The 20,231-nt window shown below is 34.0% G+C and overlaps 1 protein-coding gene across 3 annotated transcripts in view; it reads left to right on the top strand.

Moving 5' to 3' along the window:
- Positions 1-20,231, top strand: part of DACH1 (dachshund family transcription factor 1) — a 460,914-nt gene that overhangs the window by 313,538 nt on the left and 127,145 nt on the right. For all 3 annotated transcript variants that reach the window (XM_010842289.1, XM_010842290.1, XM_010842288.1), the window contains 2 exons: positions 12,876-13,011; positions 14,838-14,972. In XM_010842289.1, the coding sequence (XP_010840591.1) occupies positions 12,876-13,011; positions 14,838-14,972 (271 nt within the window). The remainder of the gene's footprint in view (positions 1-12,875; positions 13,012-14,837; positions 14,973-20,231) is intronic.

Below are 20,231 nucleotides of genomic sequence, written 5' to 3'. Positions count from 1 at the left end.
AACTTTTTCATCTCCTCTTTCACTTTCATCAAGAGGCTCTTTAATTCTTCTTCGCTTTCTGCCATAAAGGTGGTGTCATCTGCATATCTGAGGTGATTGATATTTCTCCCAGCAATCTCGATTCCAGGTTGTGCTTTGTCCAGCCCGTCGTTTCTCATGATGTACTCTGCATATAAGTTAAATAAGCAGGGTGACAATATACAGCCTTGATGTACTCCTTTTCCTATTTGGAACCAGTCTGTTGTTCCATGTCCAGTTCTTCTTCTTTTTTTTTTTTAACTTTACAATATTGTATTGGTTTTGCCATATATCAACATGAATCCGCCACAGGCATACACATGTTCCCCATCCTGAACCTGCCTCCCTCCTCCCTCCCTGTACTATCCCTCTGGGTCGTCCCAATGCACCAGCCCCAAGAATCCAGTATCATGCATCGAACCTGGACTGATGATTCGTTTCATATATGATATTATACATGTTTCAATGCCATTCTACCAAATCGTCCCACCCTCCATGTCCAGTTCTAACTGTTGCTTCCTGACCTGCCTACAGGTTTCTCAAGAGGCAGGTCAGACGGTCTGGTATTCCCATCTCTTTCAGAATTTTCCACAGTTTGTTGTGATCCACACAGTCAAAGGCTTTGGCATAGTCAATAAAGCAGAAATAGATGTTTTTCTGGAACTCTCTTGCTTTTTCGATGAACCATTGGATGTTGGAAATTTGATCTCTGGTTCCTCTGCCTTTTCTAAATACAGCTTGGACATCTGGAAGTTCACAGTTCACGTACTGTTGAACCCTGGCTTGGAGAATTTTGAGCATTTCTTTACTAGCATGTGAGATGAGTGCAATTGTGCAATAGTTTGAGCATTCTTTGTCATTTCCTTTTTTTGGGATTGGAAAGAAAACTGACCTTTCCCATTCCCATGGCCACTGCTGAGTTTTCCAATTTTGCTGGCATATTGAGTGCAACACTTTCACAGCATCATCTTTCAGGATTTGAAATAGTTCAACTGGAATTCCATCACCTCCACTAGCTTCCTAAGGCCCACTTAACTTCATATTCTAGGATGTCTGGCTCTAGGTGAGTGATCACACCATCGTGATTATCTGTGTCATGAAGATCTTTTTTGTACAGTTTTTCTGTGTATTCTTGCCAATTTTTAATATCTTCTGCTTCTGTTAGGTCCATATCATTTCTTTATTTATTGAGCCCATCTTTGCATGAAATGCTCCCTTGGTATCTCTAATTTTCTTGAAGAGATCTATAATTTATTGAAGAGTTCTCTAGTCTTTGAATGTTAGATGTTTTATAATCCAACTTCCCCCATGGTGGAGAAATCATTCTTGCATACTATCTACCCATTTTTATATATCTGTGTTGTAGAAAGCCTATTCTGTTTTCAGCAAATTTGAGTGATGAAGTTATTCATTGATTAAATTAAAATTTTCATCTCAATAGCTTCTACTTGTATGTTGTATTTTCTTAAGAAGAAAATGTCTACAAATTATTCTGTTTTCTAACCTTTTAAATATTTAAGTTCTCTATTATATATAGTACCTATGGTATTTCCTTTTTCCAGACCAAATATTCTAATTTCTTCTGACAAATTTTCATCCAACCTCATGGTTGACTTTCTTTTTTTTTTTTAAATCAGCTCCCACCACACCACCCCTTCCTGAATAATGTTTTAGTAGTGAACCCCCAGAAAAGAGACGAAACTAACATAAAATTTAGCTTGGACAATACTTTATAAATTTAGTCATAGTTCATAACTTTTTGTTAGTTGAATGAGTGACTCAGTAAATTTCATGGGTTTTGATGTGAAATGCAACTAATTTAATTCTTTATCTTTTGTTTGTATTAGGAATTTGCATTTATCCATATTAATTTTTCCAGTCTATTGATTTAGGCTCTTTAGGTGCTATTTAATGTTATTATTCCAAACTATCATATTAGCTATTTATACCACCTTTGTATAATTTCCAAATTGTAAAGGGATGTATCACTTGTATTACCTTAAATCACTGAGGAAAACAAACAGTATGAATCAAGAGATCAATTCCTCTTGTCATTAGAGAATTCCTAATAGGCTGAAATGCTCTACTCATTGATTCTCTTTGAGAATCATTCATCAAATAACCCCCAATCCCCCTGAATGAATCGATATTTTTCTCACTTTTATTTAATAAATTCACAATGGTATTGTAAGGATTTTTTAAATGGTTCTTGCTGAAATATAAAACAAATTTAAAGAAGAAAGGCAATGTATTTTAGTAGTTTAAAATATGAATTCTGGAGGAAGCCTCCTTGGTTTATATTCCAGCTCTGCCATCTCCTAGTCTTATGACCTTATAAAAGTCACAACATTCCTGTCTTTGTTTACTCTTCTGTATAATGGGGATTATTATATTACTGCCTCATCAGGTTGTCATAATGAGTAAGTCGGTATTTATAAAATCATTAGAAGCCTTTCTACAGTGACATTATCTTCACCTTGTTGCTGCTGCTGCTAAGTTGCTTCAGTTGTGTCCGACTCTGTGCGACCCCATAGACGGAAGCCCACCAGGCTCCCCCATCCTTGGGATTCTCCAGGCAGGAACACTGGAGTGGGTTGCCATTTCCTTCTCCAGTGCATGAAAGTGAAAAGTGAAAGTGAAGTCACTCAGTCATGTCCGACTCTTACCGACCCCATGGACTACAGCCTACCAGGTTCCTCCATCCATGGGATTTTCGAGGCAAGAATACTGGAGTGGGGTGCCATTGCCTTCTCCGATCTTCACCTTATTTCTAGTTTATTTTCTTCCAAAGTATTCAAAATCATCCGTTTAAAATAAGTTCATAATTCTATATAGAACCTATGACAAGATTTTGAAATACAGTTGCAATAATGTAATAAGACCTCTCTCTCTTTCACACTCCCTTTTTCTTGTTTAGCTCTTCCTACATAACAAAAGTAGTGTATTTTGCTTTTGGGGGGTTGGTAGTTCAGTGGTATGCAAAGCAGACATTTAAATGCATTTTTTATATCATTTTTCTTTAATGATAATATAGAATTGTTTTGAGACATTTGGAAACATTCAAATTATTCTACATTACTGAATAAACATCTTTCCTCATGTGCCATATTACAGTATTTTTCTGAGAACATAAAATATGACTTAATTTTAATTAATTTTCTCTACCAGTCTGCTGTTGTGTGGTGTTTGTGTCAGAGAGAGAGAGAATTTAGAGACAGTTTAGGATATTCTCATTTAAAGAACTAAACACTGAAAATTTTTATATGCAGTGTATAAATTTTCGATTCTGTAATATCTTTTCTAAACTGGTCCCTAAAATGCTATATCAGTAAATAATACTTTACTTGCATTAAGTTCAAAATGTTTAAAGATTATAAAAACTGGAACCAGAGTAACTGGATTCACAAAGTAGATTTAAAAAACCTTACAGTAATGTCATTTACCTAATTTGCTTTTGAGTACAGAATAATTTATTTTGGAGCAACCATGTATAATTCTAGATGTATGGATCATTTTTATACATCATTTTTAAGAAAAGAAAACTATATTGTATAAATTTTACTTGGATTTTGAAAAGCAGTTTTATATGTTCCCTTAATGTTTATTTGGGTATTGATATTAAATATGAAAAGGGGATGCTAACAAGGAAGAGGAAGTATTAAAACTCTAACTAAGGATGCCATATATCAGTGTACTGAAATACAAGACACATATTTATATCCATGAGTGCATAATAATGTTAAAATATAAACTCATTGTTCACCATTGGAGAATTCTAGGGACCTGAATATTTTAAAAGACAAAAAAAAAAAAGGTTTAAATAAAGGATAGAGGGGTGGAATGAAGCATTTCCCTGCCTTCCTCATACAGACTGTCCCTTCAGTTCAGTTCAGTTCAGTCGCTCAATCGTGTCCGATTCTGCGACCCCATGAATTGCAGCACGCCAGGCCTCCCTGTCCATCACCAACTCTTGAAGTTCACCCAATCTCATGTCCATCGAGTCGGTGACGCCATCCAGCCATCTCATCCTCTGTTGTCCCCTTCTCCTCCTGCCCCCAATCCCTCCCAGCAGCAGAGTCTTTTCCAATGAGTCAGCTCTTCATATGAGGTGGCCAAAATATTGGAGTTTCAGCTTTAGCATCATTCCTTCCAAAGAACACCTAGGACTGATCTCCTTTAGAATAACTGGTTGGATCTCCTTGCAGTCCAAGACTCTCGAATCTTCTCCAACACCACAGTTCAAAAGCACCAATTCTTCAGTGCTCAGTTTTCTTCACAGTCCAACTCTCACATCCATACATGACCACAGGAAAAACCATAGCCTTGACTAGATGGACCTTTGTTGGCAAAGTAACGTCTCTGCTTTTTAATATGCTGTCTAGGTTGGTCATAACTTTCCTTCCAAGGAGTAAGCGTCTTTTAATTTCATGGCTGCAGACACCATCTGCAGTGATTTTGGAGCCCCCAAAAATAAAGTCTGACAATATTTCCACTGTTTCCCCATCTATTTCCGATGAAGTTATGGGACCAGATGCCATGATCTTAGTTTTATGAATGTTGAGCTTTAAGCCAACTTTTTCACTCTCCTCTTTCACTTTCATCAAGAGACTTTTTAGTTCCTCTTCACTTTCTACCATAAGGGTGGTGTCATCTGCATATCTGAGGTTATTGATATTTCTCCCAGCAACCGTTATTCCAGCTTGTGCTTCTTCCAGCCCAGCGTTTCTCTTGATGTACTCTGCATATAAGTTAAATAAGCAGGGTGAAAATATACAGCCTTGACGTACTCCTTTTTAAGTTAACACAGTAATGCACGAGAGAAACTTTCTGTTCATAGAAATCTTCTGATTATGGAATGACATATTTCAAATTTATCAAACTGTAAACCCTAATGAAGTGATGAATCTAGGCCATTATTATTAGTGTTGATTGTCATCATAAAATGCAACCAAGCAGACACTCAGTGCTTCTTGTAGAAGCATACACCACTATCTATGAAATACTCTTGCTGCCATATCAACTTGAATCAAGCATCCAGATGTACTTATACCAGAAATTCAGAGGATGGAGGAACGGAGTCAAATTAGACCCATCAAGGAACTGTGAGCAGTTCATAGAGGGGGTGACCTCTTAGAACATACACAGTGCCTTAACTAGATAAAAAGTTGGCTTTAAGCCTTCAGCATGAACAGAGAGATGCCAATTAATGGCAATACTGGCTGACTCAGAACTTACCTTTTCATCCTTGCTATCTTCCTTCTATTCCACCTACTTGACTTCTCTTTTAATTAAGATGATAATATTTATTATTACATAAGACTGAGGTATAACTTTTGAGTCAAGACTGCATTTTGCTGCTCAAAATGACTGTAGGAATTTGTTTTACCAAATAGGAATCTGGAATTTCCAGACTGCCTGAATTCTTATAGATATGGGAAAAATATAGTTCCCTATCAACATTGAATAAGTTTGAGGAGATAGTAGGAGAATAAAGTTAAGTTGTTTATGATTACACTCAAGGGCCCTACCATTTTCCCATTTCCCATGAGTATTTCCCAAATACTCATAAGCAAAATTGAGTATTTCTTGAAAATCATCATCAAAACAATGAAAAAGAGCTATGTAAATATCCTTTGAAGCCTCAGTTTAGAAGTCTGAGTTGGAGTTTTGATAATGGCTACCTAACCTTCTACTAGACGCATGTATATTAGAATTGTTTGTTATGTCTTCCAGAAGTATTTTTTAACATTTTCCTGAATGCAGAATCCCAATCCTATTATTTATCCTTTCTGTTCACTTTTCCAGAAGGAGAGAATTTGGATATCACAATCAGCGTAAATGATTATGGATTTCACTAAGAGTATTTACTCACTGATGGTATATACTTCATTAGAGAAAGGAATTTTATTGGTTTTGTTTACTTACACATAACCAGACCCTAGAACACTGGTGTACATTAAGTGTTCAGTGAATAACCTCTGAATGAATGAAGTCTGAGTTGTCTTAAAGCTCAGGAGTTTAGGTTCTAGAAAATGCTAATCAACTTCAATTTTGTACTGTAACAGTTGTATGAAGATAAATTTAACATTTCTTCTTCCCAATTCTATAACATACTCAATAAGGGAATTGCTAACTGAAGAAGTGATGAAAATGAAGATAATTAAAATGAGAGCAGTATAAAGTAAAGTTAAATGAAATAACCCTTTAGAGAAATGAACTGTGATTATTTAATCTTATGCTAAGAAAATATTTTAAGTTGATAAAATAGAATGCACTTTGTGGGGGAGATGAGGCTGCTGAGATAGTGCATTTTTTCATGTTTAGTCAAATGTGTAATATTGAACAGCTTATATTTTTAATTTAATTTTTACTTTAATTTTTATTAACATACAGTTGATTAAAATGTGCTGTGTTTCAGGTATACAGTAAAGTGATTAAACTCTACATATATATGTATGTATATATTCAGCTATATATATGTATGTGCTTGTATATTCTTTTTCTGATTCTTTTTTCTATACGTTATTATCAAAATATTGAGTATAGTTCCCTGTGCTATTTGGTAGGTTCTTTTTGGTTATCTATTTCATATATAGTAGTGTGTGTATATTAATCCCAAACTACTTTTTATTTTAGCATTTTAGAATTCATTGTTTTAATCTCCACCTTTGATTGTGAATTGTAGTATAGACCAATACTTCTTGTTCTACCCAGAAGCAGTAAATGCAGATTTTCCTTTATGTTATTCTGTTACCATTAGTTTATTAGTATGACCTTTTTTTTTTCCAGTGAGAGTGTATTCTTCTTAAATTTTCATTTATTATTGTGGCTAGTTTTATAAAGATAGAACACAGCAAAAGATTGTGCTTTATTGATTGGTGAAGCTATGATGCAGGACTATAAGGCAGCATGTTGAAGTATTAAATATTCTTCCTCTTTGTCCCACTTCAGGGCCATCTTGGAGGTTAAAGGGTCTCACACAAATGAAATGATAAATCCAGTTTACATAGTTTCCCTATAGACACTGAACTGCTTCTTTCTTATTATGTCTGAATAAAACTCATTATCTATTTTGTTTCAGTAATAATTATGAGATTCTCCCCTAAGCAATTCTTTACTGTCTCCATTATTCTCCATCTTATAGCATACTCTGGAAAGGCAAGCATATAAATATGATAAAAGAATTAAGCTGTTGAAATAAATTAATTTATTGTACAACAATGTATTCAAATCTTACTTGCTCAATGGATTTTACTTTAATGAAATTCTTCAAAGAATAATACATCATGTTCCAAAGATTGAAATTATACATTAAGTAAAATGACTGAATATGTTGTTTCTCAGTTTATAGAAACTTTCAATTGAATACTTAAGCTTTAAAAGCATAAAATTTGCATAAATTAAAATATTTCTTTAAGTAAAAGTATTAAATATTGTCTTTGCATCCTTTGTTCCTAGACAAAAAAAGCAATTAAAGTAAAAATAAGCTAAAGCTATAATAAATACTACAATTTCACCTATGTTGCCTAAGCCTTAAATTATGTTTTAAGATGTATTTTACATTAAGATTTTAATCCAGCTTATTTTTACTTAGTTTATTATATGACTTTTAGAGTTATGAATGTGTAAGTGAATAAATGAATAATGCATGAATGAAAAGAATCATCCAAGAAAACTTTTACAATTAAATACATTGACTAATGAAATAATTGTTTACCCCATGTGGAAAATAAGTAACTCTTCAATGACACAACCATTGTTACTAGAGTTTTGTGCATTAAATATTTTAGTACTTTATGAGCTAAATATCTCAGGGAAAAAAATCAGTTTCTTATGCTTTCCTTTAGTGCCACTGAGAAATTTCTTATGACAGGAAAACTCATACTTGAAAAATGATTTTAAAGGAGTTGATTTATTCCAAGATTGCAGTTTACCTCTGTTTGGCCAAACACATTCCACTGAAAATATGATCAGTTACATAATTATTAGAAGGAATATTAAAATGTTTGGATGGATAAACATTGATGTGAGTGAACTTTTGAATAAAATAGAATGGCTAATTTAGAAAATATTATTTGTATAAAAATATGTTGATGTTCTTTGTTTAATATATACCGTGTATTTCTGCATAATCTAATTGTTAAGATTTAGATGTAGTAGAAATTAGCTTAAAACTTAGACAAACTTAGGTACCTCTTTATTAGAGAAATCAAGGTTAGAGTCTGTATAGTGTGTATCTGGTCATGTGTGCAATTAACTACAGCATAGATTATTTATATAGACATTTATACAGACTAAAAAGGAGTTCTTCTATACAGTGTTCTAAATCCATACTTTATAATAAATGCACAGATACTCCAAATATGACACAAACTCCAGCCTTTGAGTGCTACACAGAAGCCAAGTTACCCTTTGATTTGTGATTTCAGAGACTTGATGTGAACTTTATTGCCTTTTTAAAATTAAAAACTGTGGTTCAGTTCATTTCAGTCACTCAGTCCTGTCCAACTCTTTGCAATCCCATGGACTGCAACACGCCAGGCTTCCCTGTCCATCACCAACTCCTGGAGCTTACTCAAACTCATGTCCATTGAGTTGGTGATGCCATCCAACCATCTCATCCTCTGTTATCCCCTTGTCCTCCTGTCTTTAATCTTTCCCAGTATCCGGGTCTTTCCAATGAGTCAGTTCTTCCTATCAGGTGGCCCAAGTGTTGGTGCTTCAGCTTCAGCATTAGTCCTTCCAGTGAATATTCAGGGTTGATTTCCTTTAAGATTGACTGGTTGGATCTCCTTGCAGTCCAAGGGCCTCTCAAGAGTCTTCTCCAACACCACAGTTCAAAAGTAACAACTCTTTCAAGCTCAGTCTTCTTTATGGTCCAACTCTCACGTCCATACATGACTACTGGAAAATGATAGCCTTGACTATACAGACCTTTGTTGGCAAAGTAATATCTCTGCTTTTTAATGTGCTGTCTAGGTTTGTCATAGCTTTTCTTCCAAGGAGCAAGTGTCTTTTAATTTCATGGCTGCAGTCACCATCTGCCGTGACTTTGGAGCCCAAGAAAATTAAGTCACTGTTTCCATAATCTCCCCATCTATTTGCCATGAAGTGATGGGACCTGATGCCATGATCTTCGTTTTTTGAATGCTGAGTTTTAAGCCTACTTTTTCACTCTACTCTTTCACTTTCATCAAGAAGCTCTTTAGTCCCTCCTTGATCTCTGTCCTAAGAATGGTGTCATCTACATATCTGAAGTTATTGGTATTTCTCCTGGAAATCTTGATTCCAGCTTGTGCTTCATCCAGTCCAGTGTTTCTCATGATGTCCTCTGCATATAAGTTAAATAAGTGTGGTGACAATATACAGACTTGACATACTCCTTTCCCAATTTGGAACCAGTCTCTTGTTCCATGTCTGGCTCTAAATGTTGCTTCTTTTTTGTTTGTTTGTTTGTTTTGTGAGTTTCTTCAATTTGTAATTTTTTTTGGAATGCTTTGCATGTTTTATTTTTTTAATTTGTCTCTAATTAAAATAAATAAATGTTGCTTCTTGACCTGCATACAGATTTCTCAGGAGGTAGGTAAGGTGGTCTGATATTCCTATCTCTTAAAGAATTTTCCACAGTTTGTTGTGATCCACACAGTCAAAGGCTTTGGCATAGTCAATAAAGCAGAAGTAGATGTTTTTCTGGAACTCTCTTGCTTTTTCCATTATCTAACAGATGTTGGCAGTTTGATCTCTGGTTCCTCTGCCTTTTCTAAGTACAGCTTGAACATCTGGTAGTTCATGGCTCATGTACTGTTAAAACATGGCTTGGAGAATTTTGAACAACATGGCTTGGAGAATTTTGAACATTTTGTGCAAATGAATATATTCAGAAAGAAAAAAGATAAACTATTAATACATGCAACAACCTGAATGAATCTAAGAAACATTTTGTTGTGTAAAAAGGCAGACATGAAAAATTAGGTACTGTATGAGCTAATTTTTGTGAAATCTAGAACCAGCCAAACCTCTTTCTGGTGATAGAACTCAGAAAGCAGTTGCTTATGGGGATGGGAGAAATAGGTTGGAAAGGGGCATGGGAATCTTTCTTGGTTATGGAAATTGTCGAGAGGTCGACAAAACTCATTAAACTGAACACATAATAAGTTCATAGTTTGAAGCTGTTTTAAGTTTAACCTAAAGGTGAATGGTAAAAAGAAAGATTTATAATCCCAGTTGCTTTTAAATTATAATTAGATGGACAGTAACTTTTAGCATCCAGATGTGGGTTCTCCATTCTTTTAAATCATATATGTGCTTGTTTCTTAGAAATTTAGGTCATTTGTCTGCAATGTGACCTATAGAATGTAGACTACTTAGAAGCATAACTTGTTTGATTTATTTAGCTTGGAAAAAATTACTGATAATTGTGTTCATTTTTCATGTTGAGACATAGATTTTAAAAATATGCATTGCAACTATAAAGAGTAGACTTTAGTTGACTTTTTTATCCTTTTCTTTTGCTATGATATTTTTTGACAGGTAAATTCTTTGTTGTAAAGTTTCTTGTGTCTATTTTTTATTCTACAGAATACATACTGAGAAACAGTTTTATGTTTAGATTTTGGAAGAGGGCTTGGCTATTTTTGAGGATTATTTTCTTTTTATTTGTATAATTCTCAAGAATGAAGCCTTAGTGTAACTGTTGAAGATGATTATTGACAATGTGTAGGATTGAAAAATTAAAAGCATATGAGACAAGTGATGTTCAATCTTGGATATATGTTAAAATCACCTGGAGAGTCTTAAAAAACATTGTTTCTGGGCCCCACAGCAGATGCAGGGTAAATGCACCCACCAGATGGCCTAAAAGAACAAATTTATACCCTCATATTTCTGGAGTCTAGAAGTCTGAAAGCAAGGTGTCAGCAGTACCACGCTTCCTCTGAGATTCTGGGTAGAATCCTTCCTTGAGTCTCCAAAGATCCTGATGGTGGCTAGTAAGCTTTGACAATCTTTGGTTTACAGCTGCAGAGGTCAGATCTCTACCTCATCTTCACATGATGTTTTTCCTTCATAGTTTTTCTCTGTTTCACATTTTCCCCATATCTTCACAATGTCCTCTTGTGAAGACTGTTCGATGGAGAAGCCATGTTATTTTAGTATGGCCTCATTGCAGTTAATTTCATCTGCAAAGACCCTGTTTCCAAATGCTCACATTCATAAGTATCCATAGGTCAGGACTTCAGTCATTCTGAGGGGACACAATTCAACTCATGTAAGCCAGAATCTCAGGGAGTAAAGCCCAGGCATAGGCATGTTGAGGAACTTCCCAGGTGATTCTAATGGAAAGTAGAATTGCAAACCATCAATGGGTTAAATGAACTTTTGAGATTGAAGACAGGCATTACTCTTTTTCTGTTAGTACAAAGCCTTAAGCTTGTCTGTTTTCTATATTACATTAGCCTTTGATATTTTGAAAATAGCCTCCTATAGGCTGATTTCATTCTAGAACACCTTCTGGTTTCAAACAGTCTGCTTTTATGTCATATTTGCATTTTTGCACTCTAATCAGGAATAATTTGCTTATTATTTATTATGTATCATGTATCAGTTGACTTGTAGACTTCCAAATATTTATGAATTATTGAAAAGTGTTCTTCAAGGACAGTGTGTGTTCATATCTGAAGGTGAAAATATCTCTTTGCTCAAAGAAGCAAATGTTAACAAATGAGTATTTTATTTATTAATCTGTAAATCCATTTATAATAGCTCAGTGGAGACAGTTATACAACAGATTGGGCTGGCCAAAAAGTTCGTTTGGGTTTTTCAGTAAGATGCAACAGAAAAACCTGAATGAACTTTTTGGCCAACACAATATTTGCACATTGGTCTCATTGGGAAGGTGCAGGGCTTGGGTAAGATATGGAGTGGGACTTGAGTGTGAGCATAGGACAGGATCAGGAAATACAATACCACATTTCCCTGGGATACACCTAATACATTATTCATGAATTTTCAGTAATATATTTGTGGGTTGCATTGATGCTAGGAGTCTGAAAATTACCAGAATCAAAATTATTCAAATGTTAAATAATAATAGATTTCCATGGTCCCTTAAAATGTGACTGCCCAAGTATATCCAGAGAAGTCCCATAATGAAATAGCTGTTAACAGCTCCTCTGGTGTTATTTTGATGATGTCACTATGATAATTTGTGTGTTAAATGATCCTAGACACTTGCTGAATCAATAGACTCTATGTATCAGGTTTTTTTATAATGATAATTGTCTAGAATTAAAACTTGCTTTGTTCTGTTAATTCTTTGTTGTCTAATGGTTCTAAACTGGATGTCTTTTTTGACCTCTATTTTTATCCAAAGAGGGGATTTACATTAGTCATTACTACAATGGTGTTCACCTATTTTCTTTCTATTCTTTTCTTAGACTTATGGTTGTTGGTGGGGAGGAAAGAAAAGATAGGCAGTTTGGGATGAACACATACACAGTGCTTGCTATATTTAGAATGGATAACCAAGGAGAACCTATTGTATGGAACTCTGCTCAATGTTATGTGGCAGCCTGAATGGGAGCAGGATTTGGAGAAGGATGGATACGTGTATATGTATGGCTGAATCCTTTTGCTATTCACCTGAAACTATCATAACATTGCTCTTCAGCTATATCCCAATACAAAATAAAAGTTTTAAAAAATTTTAAAAATAAATGTGTCTTTTAATCCAGTTAAATGTTGATGCAAAAAAGTGTTGTCTTCACATTTCTGTAGCATTAAGAAAAACCAACATTGCTTAAGCAAGGGTCCAATGTATTTACCTCTTTTCTTCCCCCCACCCTCCCCTGGCGGTATAGGAGCGTGTTCCCGACAGCCCGTCACCTGCCCCCTCCCTGGAGGAGGGCCGAAGGCCTGGCAGCCACCCATCATCACACCGCAGCAGCAGCGTGTCCAGCTCTCCAGCGCGGACTGAGAGCTCCTCGGACAGAATTCGTAGGTGTCCTTCTTCCACTTGTCACCTTTTAAACTTTATTAGGTGCAGCTGGCTGTTCTAATCAAAATACCCTCATTCTGAAGAGATCTCAGATGTATCATGTTCTGAAGCTCTGTAGCAATAGCCATGTCTCAAAATTGTGTTTCCCAGTTTGCAATAGCATGAGGTATGGTAGTACATTAACAATTCTGATATAAACTCCCTCTTTTTGATGCCACACATAAAGATTTGAGTTATGAAACAGTTAGTAAATAACCTTCTAGATTAGTGTCTGAAGTAAATGCCTCCAACTCTCAAATATCTAGTATCCAAACATACTGTGTACGAATTATTCCTCTTCATTCCTTCAATTCCTCCTTGCCAGTTTTTAAAAATTTACAATTTTTAAACTTCATCCTTGCATTGACAAAGAGGGATAACAGAAATAGATTCAAAATAACTGTTTTGAGAAAAACACATTTCATAATCATTCAAATGATCAATAGATTGAAGAGTTTGAAATTGGTCAAATTTTAGGATTTGAATTAGTAACAGTCAATAATGCATATTATCTTCACATGTTATTATTATACAATTCTAAAAAGTAGGTTCATACTTTATTTTGTAATCACATTTTCAGATATTTAATCCTTGTCCTCATGATCAAGAAAATTAAGAGTAAAGTTGTGGATTATTGTTAATTGCTCAGTCATGCCTGACTCTGCAAACCCATGGACTGTAGCCTGCCAGGCTCCTCTGTCCATTGGATTCTCCAGGCAAAAATACTGGAGTGGGTTGCCATGCCCTTCTCCAAATTATTCTACATATTTTTAAAATGTATTTTTTTCAGTGAAAGTAAGGTTTTATGGAATGACTTTTCTTCAAAATTTTTCACAAAACCAAAATTTTCATGGGCAATTTATTAAGAAATATATTGATTAGATTGAAATCATGAGGGTATTTGGTCGCACGCTTTATCCCGTCAGTAGTGACAGATTACTCTTAATAATTCAAGGAAGAAATTATTGTTTTAAATCATTCAACCATGTAATAGATATTAATGGGCAGTTTTATTTTCAAAATCAAATGTTTAAAGAAGTACTTTGATATCTCTTAAACTTAGGGTTTTGTCTCCTAGGCTGTGTGTGTGCATGTTCCGTTGCTTCAGTCATTTCCAACACTTTGTGACCCCATGAGCTGTAGCCCTTCAGGATACTCTATGAAAACTGCAATGGGTGGCCACTTCCTCCTCCAGGGAATCTTCCCAATCCAGGGGTCAAACTCACATCTCTTGCATCTCCTGCATTGCAGGCGGGTTCTTTACCTCTGAGCCACTGGGGAAGCCCATTGACTAGAATAGAATATGAATATTGAATTTCAGTGATATTTCAGTTCCTTAACTTGTTGAAAACTCTATTTGCCCTCTCATGCCTCTAAAACTATTCTAAATTATATTTTAACTTTATAGACTTAGAGTGTTCTACTTTAAGACTGTAGTTTTTGCAGTTACAGAAGGCTCAGGAGAGGATGTGTTACATTAGATAAAGCCTGAGTAGTTCATTGGTAATGGTTATAGTGGTATGACCACTGAAAAGTATTCTAGACATTAAAAAATATACCTATTTTATGAGCTAGAGGATAAAATAGTTTCATTTTCAATATATTTCTGCTTGTTCTTAAGAATTATCATAGTTTTCAGTCCTCATGGTGTTCAACTTAGATTATAATTTTAAAATTAGACCATGATATTTTATTTATTTCTGATTCCAAAACAGTTTAAATAGGTTATTTGAATATTGTGTATTATGGTGTTTTATTCTTTTATCTTTTGTTTCGGGCTTGACAGCTGTCCATCAGAATGGGTTGTCCATGAACCAGATGCTGATGGGTTTGTCACCAAACGTACTCCCTGGGCCCAAAGAGGGAGATTTGGCTGGTCATGACATGGGACATGAGTCGAAAAGGATGCATATTGAAAAAGGTAATAATATATGATTATGAGGTCTGTTTTTCCTGCTTGACATATGAACTAGGTTTTAATCACAGAATAAAGTATATTTCTAAATTACATTAGAAGATGGTATAGAAACATTTTAAAAGCCTATAATATTAACATTAAGTAAAAATCAAGTCTACTCAACAAAAAAAAGAAATATGAAGAGCTGCTGTGATTCTCTTAAACAACAGGTAAGTGTTCATTTATTTCCCAGTACATTTAGAAAAAGAGAATTTTTTATGTTTTAATTGTTATCTCAATTCCTGAAGGTCTACAGTTTGTCTTCCTCCATGTCTTCAGGGTCTGTTGTCCTTTTACTTAGCATATTAGAGCAAGGACAATACACAAAGGATTACTATGAGTATTTTTTGGAATAAAAGAGATGGTCATTTGGTCAATCAAGAAATACAGTGAAGATTATCAACCAATGTACTAGTATTGTTGTTCAGTCACTAAGTTGTATCTGACTCTTTGTGATCCCTTGGACTGCAGCATTCCAGGCCTCTCTATCTCCCAGAGTTTTCCCAAGTTCATGTCCATTGAGTCGGTGATGCCATCCAACCATATTATGCTCTGTTGCCCTCTTCTCCTCCTGCCTTCATTCCCTCCCAGCATCGTGGTCTTTTCCAATGTACTAGTAATTGCTTCTAAATTGCATGCAACAAATAAGCCCAGATAGTGCAAAGCTATGAACATTTTCTATTTATATTTGATTTGTACCAGTGTGACTTGTTTCCATAGGCAAACATTTGTCTTTTCATCCCTACTTCGTGAAATACTTTCATGAAGAATTGAAATATTATTTTAACATGCATGTGGAAAATTTATGCTGTTGGATGCAAATTCATGTTTTTGAACGGTAAATTTAAATTAGGACAATTGGAGCCTTGCCATATCTTTATCTTCTTAATTTAATACTATCAAATTTTAATAATAACATAGACTGTATACTTTGATATCTTTTTTGATATGACTATCAAATAATCAGTGTTATGGAATGGATTACTTCTTTGGAAACAATTTATTACTCAAAAGGCACAATTAATTGGATATCAAAAAGGAAAATGAATACAATTGGACATTTAAATAACAGAAAGAAATGTTTACAGAAAGACTAAGTTAAGGTGGGAAACCTTTTTTCCTCAAAAATAATTATTCACCAAAAGTAAAAATGCCTACACAACCATGTTTTTCTTTTCCACATGAATACAGTTTACCTGAAACCTCAGGGAGAAAGAAAACAATATTTATATAAATTAAATTATCTGTATTTTGCAATTAATGATAAAATGATAATCTTTACTAGGTTCTAATATGTCAAAATGTAGGCATTATTGAGAGTAGCATTAAGACAATTTCTAATAATTTTGAAATTCACTACCAAGTATTATCACGAAGCTGAGTGGAATATATACAAGTACATAAGTTGGTCAGATTGTCTCTAAATGTCTAATTCTAATCTTTCTGTGAGTTCTTCTTCAACAATGAAGAAAAATGTTATATAGAATGCATTATGTATATTTTGACATGTATTTTTATATTTAATGAAAAAATGGTTTGTGAAAATCTACAGTAATAAATTTTTCATAGAGGATTTAAGTTTTAAGTAAGAATATTTACATATAAAAATCCATTACTAGGGTTAAGCAGCCATTCTCCACTGTCTTGCGATAGAATGAAACCCTACAGAAAAAGTTTTTAGTGACTCTTTTCACAGGTTTCTCATAGATGCTACAGAACTAGTTTCACTTAAAATGCATGAGAGATGTTTTATAGTATATAGTGGATATCAGTATATTAGTGATTAATTCTCTTGCAGAATCTTGGTTAAGCAAGTATGGGAGTGAAATATAAAAGCTCAGAGGTGGTAGGTAAGAGACCACTAAAGGCATGATCAACAATGTGACTAAAATAATGAGTCCCCTGGAATTTTTGGTGGGGAGCTTTCTACAAATCTCATGTTTCAAGTTGAGTTGAACTACACTTTTTTGAAATGGTTTCTTTTTTCAGAATACATGAGTTGTATCTGCCTATCTGTTCATCATCTGTCTATATACCTATCATCTGTTATTATTATTATAATCTTGCCTTTCCTGAGATACAAAACTAGATTTTTATAGGGATCCTACTGCTGATTTTCCTGTGTGCCTGTCCCTTAAATTTTCATTACAATATTTGCCTTGTTATTCGGAAGTTCTTTTTTCATTGGTCTGCTTCCAGTACTACATTGTAAATTCTGAGGAGTCATGTATATACTGCGTTTGCTTGAAAAGGACTAAACAGTCTATTATGTGAATGCATATTTATCTGAGCTGAATTGCTAAAAGATTGTAAGAGATGGTGAAGGTAAGTTAAAATAACTGTGAAGATGAAAGGCAAAAGGTGGAATTATGGAACCCTTTGAACATACATGTGTATGAAACAGTAGCATATTCTGGCTGTGAATATACACAAAAACTTTTTCTATATCACTATAATCTTATCACATGTTAAGTTTTTAAATTGTTTTGCTTTCAGAATAGAGATCTTGGTCATAACCCAACAGTCTTTCAATATCTGAATGCATATTTTATTTAAAAAAGTACATTTTATTTTAATATTTGCCCTAGGGATGTGAAGCTACCATTACATTCTTAATTTCAAATATAATTATGGGGTCATAGACATTGTAATAGACATTGATACTCTTATAGTAAGAGTTTTATTATATGATGTTCATCTTTTGTATGTATCTCTTCTATTTTTCAGCATACTGAATTATTAGTAAATATTCATAGGCTTTCTAGATTGATAGGGTCTACTAAATTAAAAATTGTTTTTTTTTCATGACTACATTCATCATGTGCCTTATACTCGCCCTGTAACTTTCTTACTACACATATCTGTATTAAAACAAGTGACTTCATTTAGAGACATTTGTAGAGAAATTAATTATATGCTTGTGTCATTTTAGGCTTGAACTTCTTAAATGAAATTTGCTGCTCACCACTTTAAATCATCTGAAAGATAATAATTCTTAAGAAAACATTGATGTTAAAAATAGATACCAAAATTAATTTGGGTGCTGAGAATCACCATGGTCTAAAATCTTAATCATCAGTAACTTTTAAGCATTTTTAAATCATGTTAATATTAAAAAGTTGTTGACTTTATTCAGTTAGACAGAATATTTGTCACCATTAGTTGAAGGATCAGTGGCTATACAGGCATTAGAATTCAAAGTAATAAGTGCTGAGTAAACTTTCCCCTTAGTTTTTAAAATAAAAACACTCTAAAGGGTTTTTGAATCCAGAAAGAGTTTAATTAGAATATATTCAAAATATAAATATGAAAAACCAAGTTAGTGTATCAAAAAGTAATAGACATACATTATTTCAGTAATCCTAAATGTTAGGAGAAATGATTTTAATTGTATGAACTTTGATTAAAATTAGGGCTTTATCAAAGATATGTCCTGAGGAAATCTTCGACACAGCTGGTAGCCTCATAAACAGTTTTATGTCTTCTAACTTTTCCAAACATACTCCAAGTTCTCTAGACCTTCTGGATTTTAAAAAACATTTTTGATTTTTGCCCTCAGTCTAAAATTAGTGAAATAGATAGGATTAATTGATGTTTTCATTTTTTTTAATTGAAGTATAGTTGTTTTACAATGTTGTGTCAGTTTCTTGTGTGTGACAAAGTAATTCTGCTTTATATATATAAGACAATGAAAGAGTTACATATATATGTAATATATTTCTCAGGTACTTTCCACTATAGATTTTTATAAAATACTGAATATAGTGTCCTGTGCTATATCGTAGGACCTTGTTGCTTATCTATTTTATATAAAATAGTGTATATCTGTTATTCCCCAAATCCTGATTTATGTCTCCCCCAACCTTTTCCCTTTTAGTAACCATAAGTTTGTTTTCTATGGTCTGTGAGTCTGTTTCTGCTTTTTAAATAAATTCATTAGTATCATTGTTTTTTAGATCTACATATAAGTGATATATCATAAGATATTTATCTTTCTGTCTGGCTTACTTCACTTAATATGATCTCTAAGTCCATCCATGTTCTACAGATGATATTATTTCATTCTTTTTGTGGTTGAATAATATTCCATTTTAAGGGCTTCCCTGGTGGCTCAGGGGTAAAGAATCTGCTAGCTAATTCTGGGTTTGATCCCTGGGTCAGGAGGAAGATCCCTTGGAGGAGGAAATGGAAACCCACTGCAGTGTTCTTGCCTGAAAAAATCCCATGGACAGAGGAGCCTGGTTGGCTACAGTCCATGGGGTCCCAAAGAGTCAGACACAACTTGGCGCTAAACAACAACAAATATTCCATTGTATATATGTACCACATCTTTATCCATTCCTCTGTTGATGGGCATCTAGGTTGCTTCCATGTCTTGGCTATTGTAATAGCGCTGTTATGTGCAACGGGTTTATGCATCTTTTCAAGTGAGTTTATTTCTGAATATATGCCAGGGCACTGAAATCATATAACCAGGCTCTCTATTTCTTTATGCTGCATCTCTCTTTATTCCCCCCAAATCTGTCACTGGTGCTGATTTTCAGTGATAACTCTCATGCATAATTTGTTCCCTGGTTTATCAAATTGTTTGAATTGTTATTTCCAAAACATTTTTGAGCATGCTTCATACCATGCATATAATTCCCTATGCACATTTTTATTATTTTGGAATCTATCTAATTTTTTGCTTTCCAAAAAGTAAATGTATGTTACACATTAGATCCTGTATGCTACAGTATTAGCTGTTTTTTCCCCAATTATAGAAAAAGTGAGCACATGTAATTGGAACTAAGTACTGAATACTTAATCTACATTAGTGTATTTCAGTCTTGGGTTAAATAAACCAAAATGATATAATCAATAGGTAAATATTTACTGCATGTCAGATATGTGAAATGAACCATATGAAATACAAAATCTCCCTTTCTTTTTTCTCTTTCTGCTACAATTTCACACAATTTTTATTCATATATATTCTAATTTTCCCTATAATTGAGTCTTTTCCCTTTATTTGTTTTCAAAAAAATATGAAAACTTTCTTTTGTTAGTGTACTCAGTCATTTAGTCTTGTCAGACTCTGCGACCCCAGTGACTTCTGCCATTTTAGAAGCAGGAATAATTTAAGATGAAGCCCGTAAACACAGGGGATTTGCTTCAGGCCATAAAATATTTCTTTTGTCACATATTCTTTTGTTGTGTATTCTTCATGGGCAGTGTTCAAGA

Source organism: Bison bison, unplaced genomic scaffold, assembly GCF_000754665.1.
Source record: "Bison bison bison isolate TAMUID 2011002044 unplaced genomic scaffold, Bison_UMD1.0 scf7180017864176, whole genome shotgun sequence".
Lineage (NCBI taxonomy): Eukaryota > Metazoa > Chordata > Mammalia > Artiodactyla > Bovidae > Bison > Bison bison.
The sequence above is the reverse complement of the archived record's forward strand: the minus strand, read 5'-3'. Positions and strand labels throughout refer to the sequence as shown.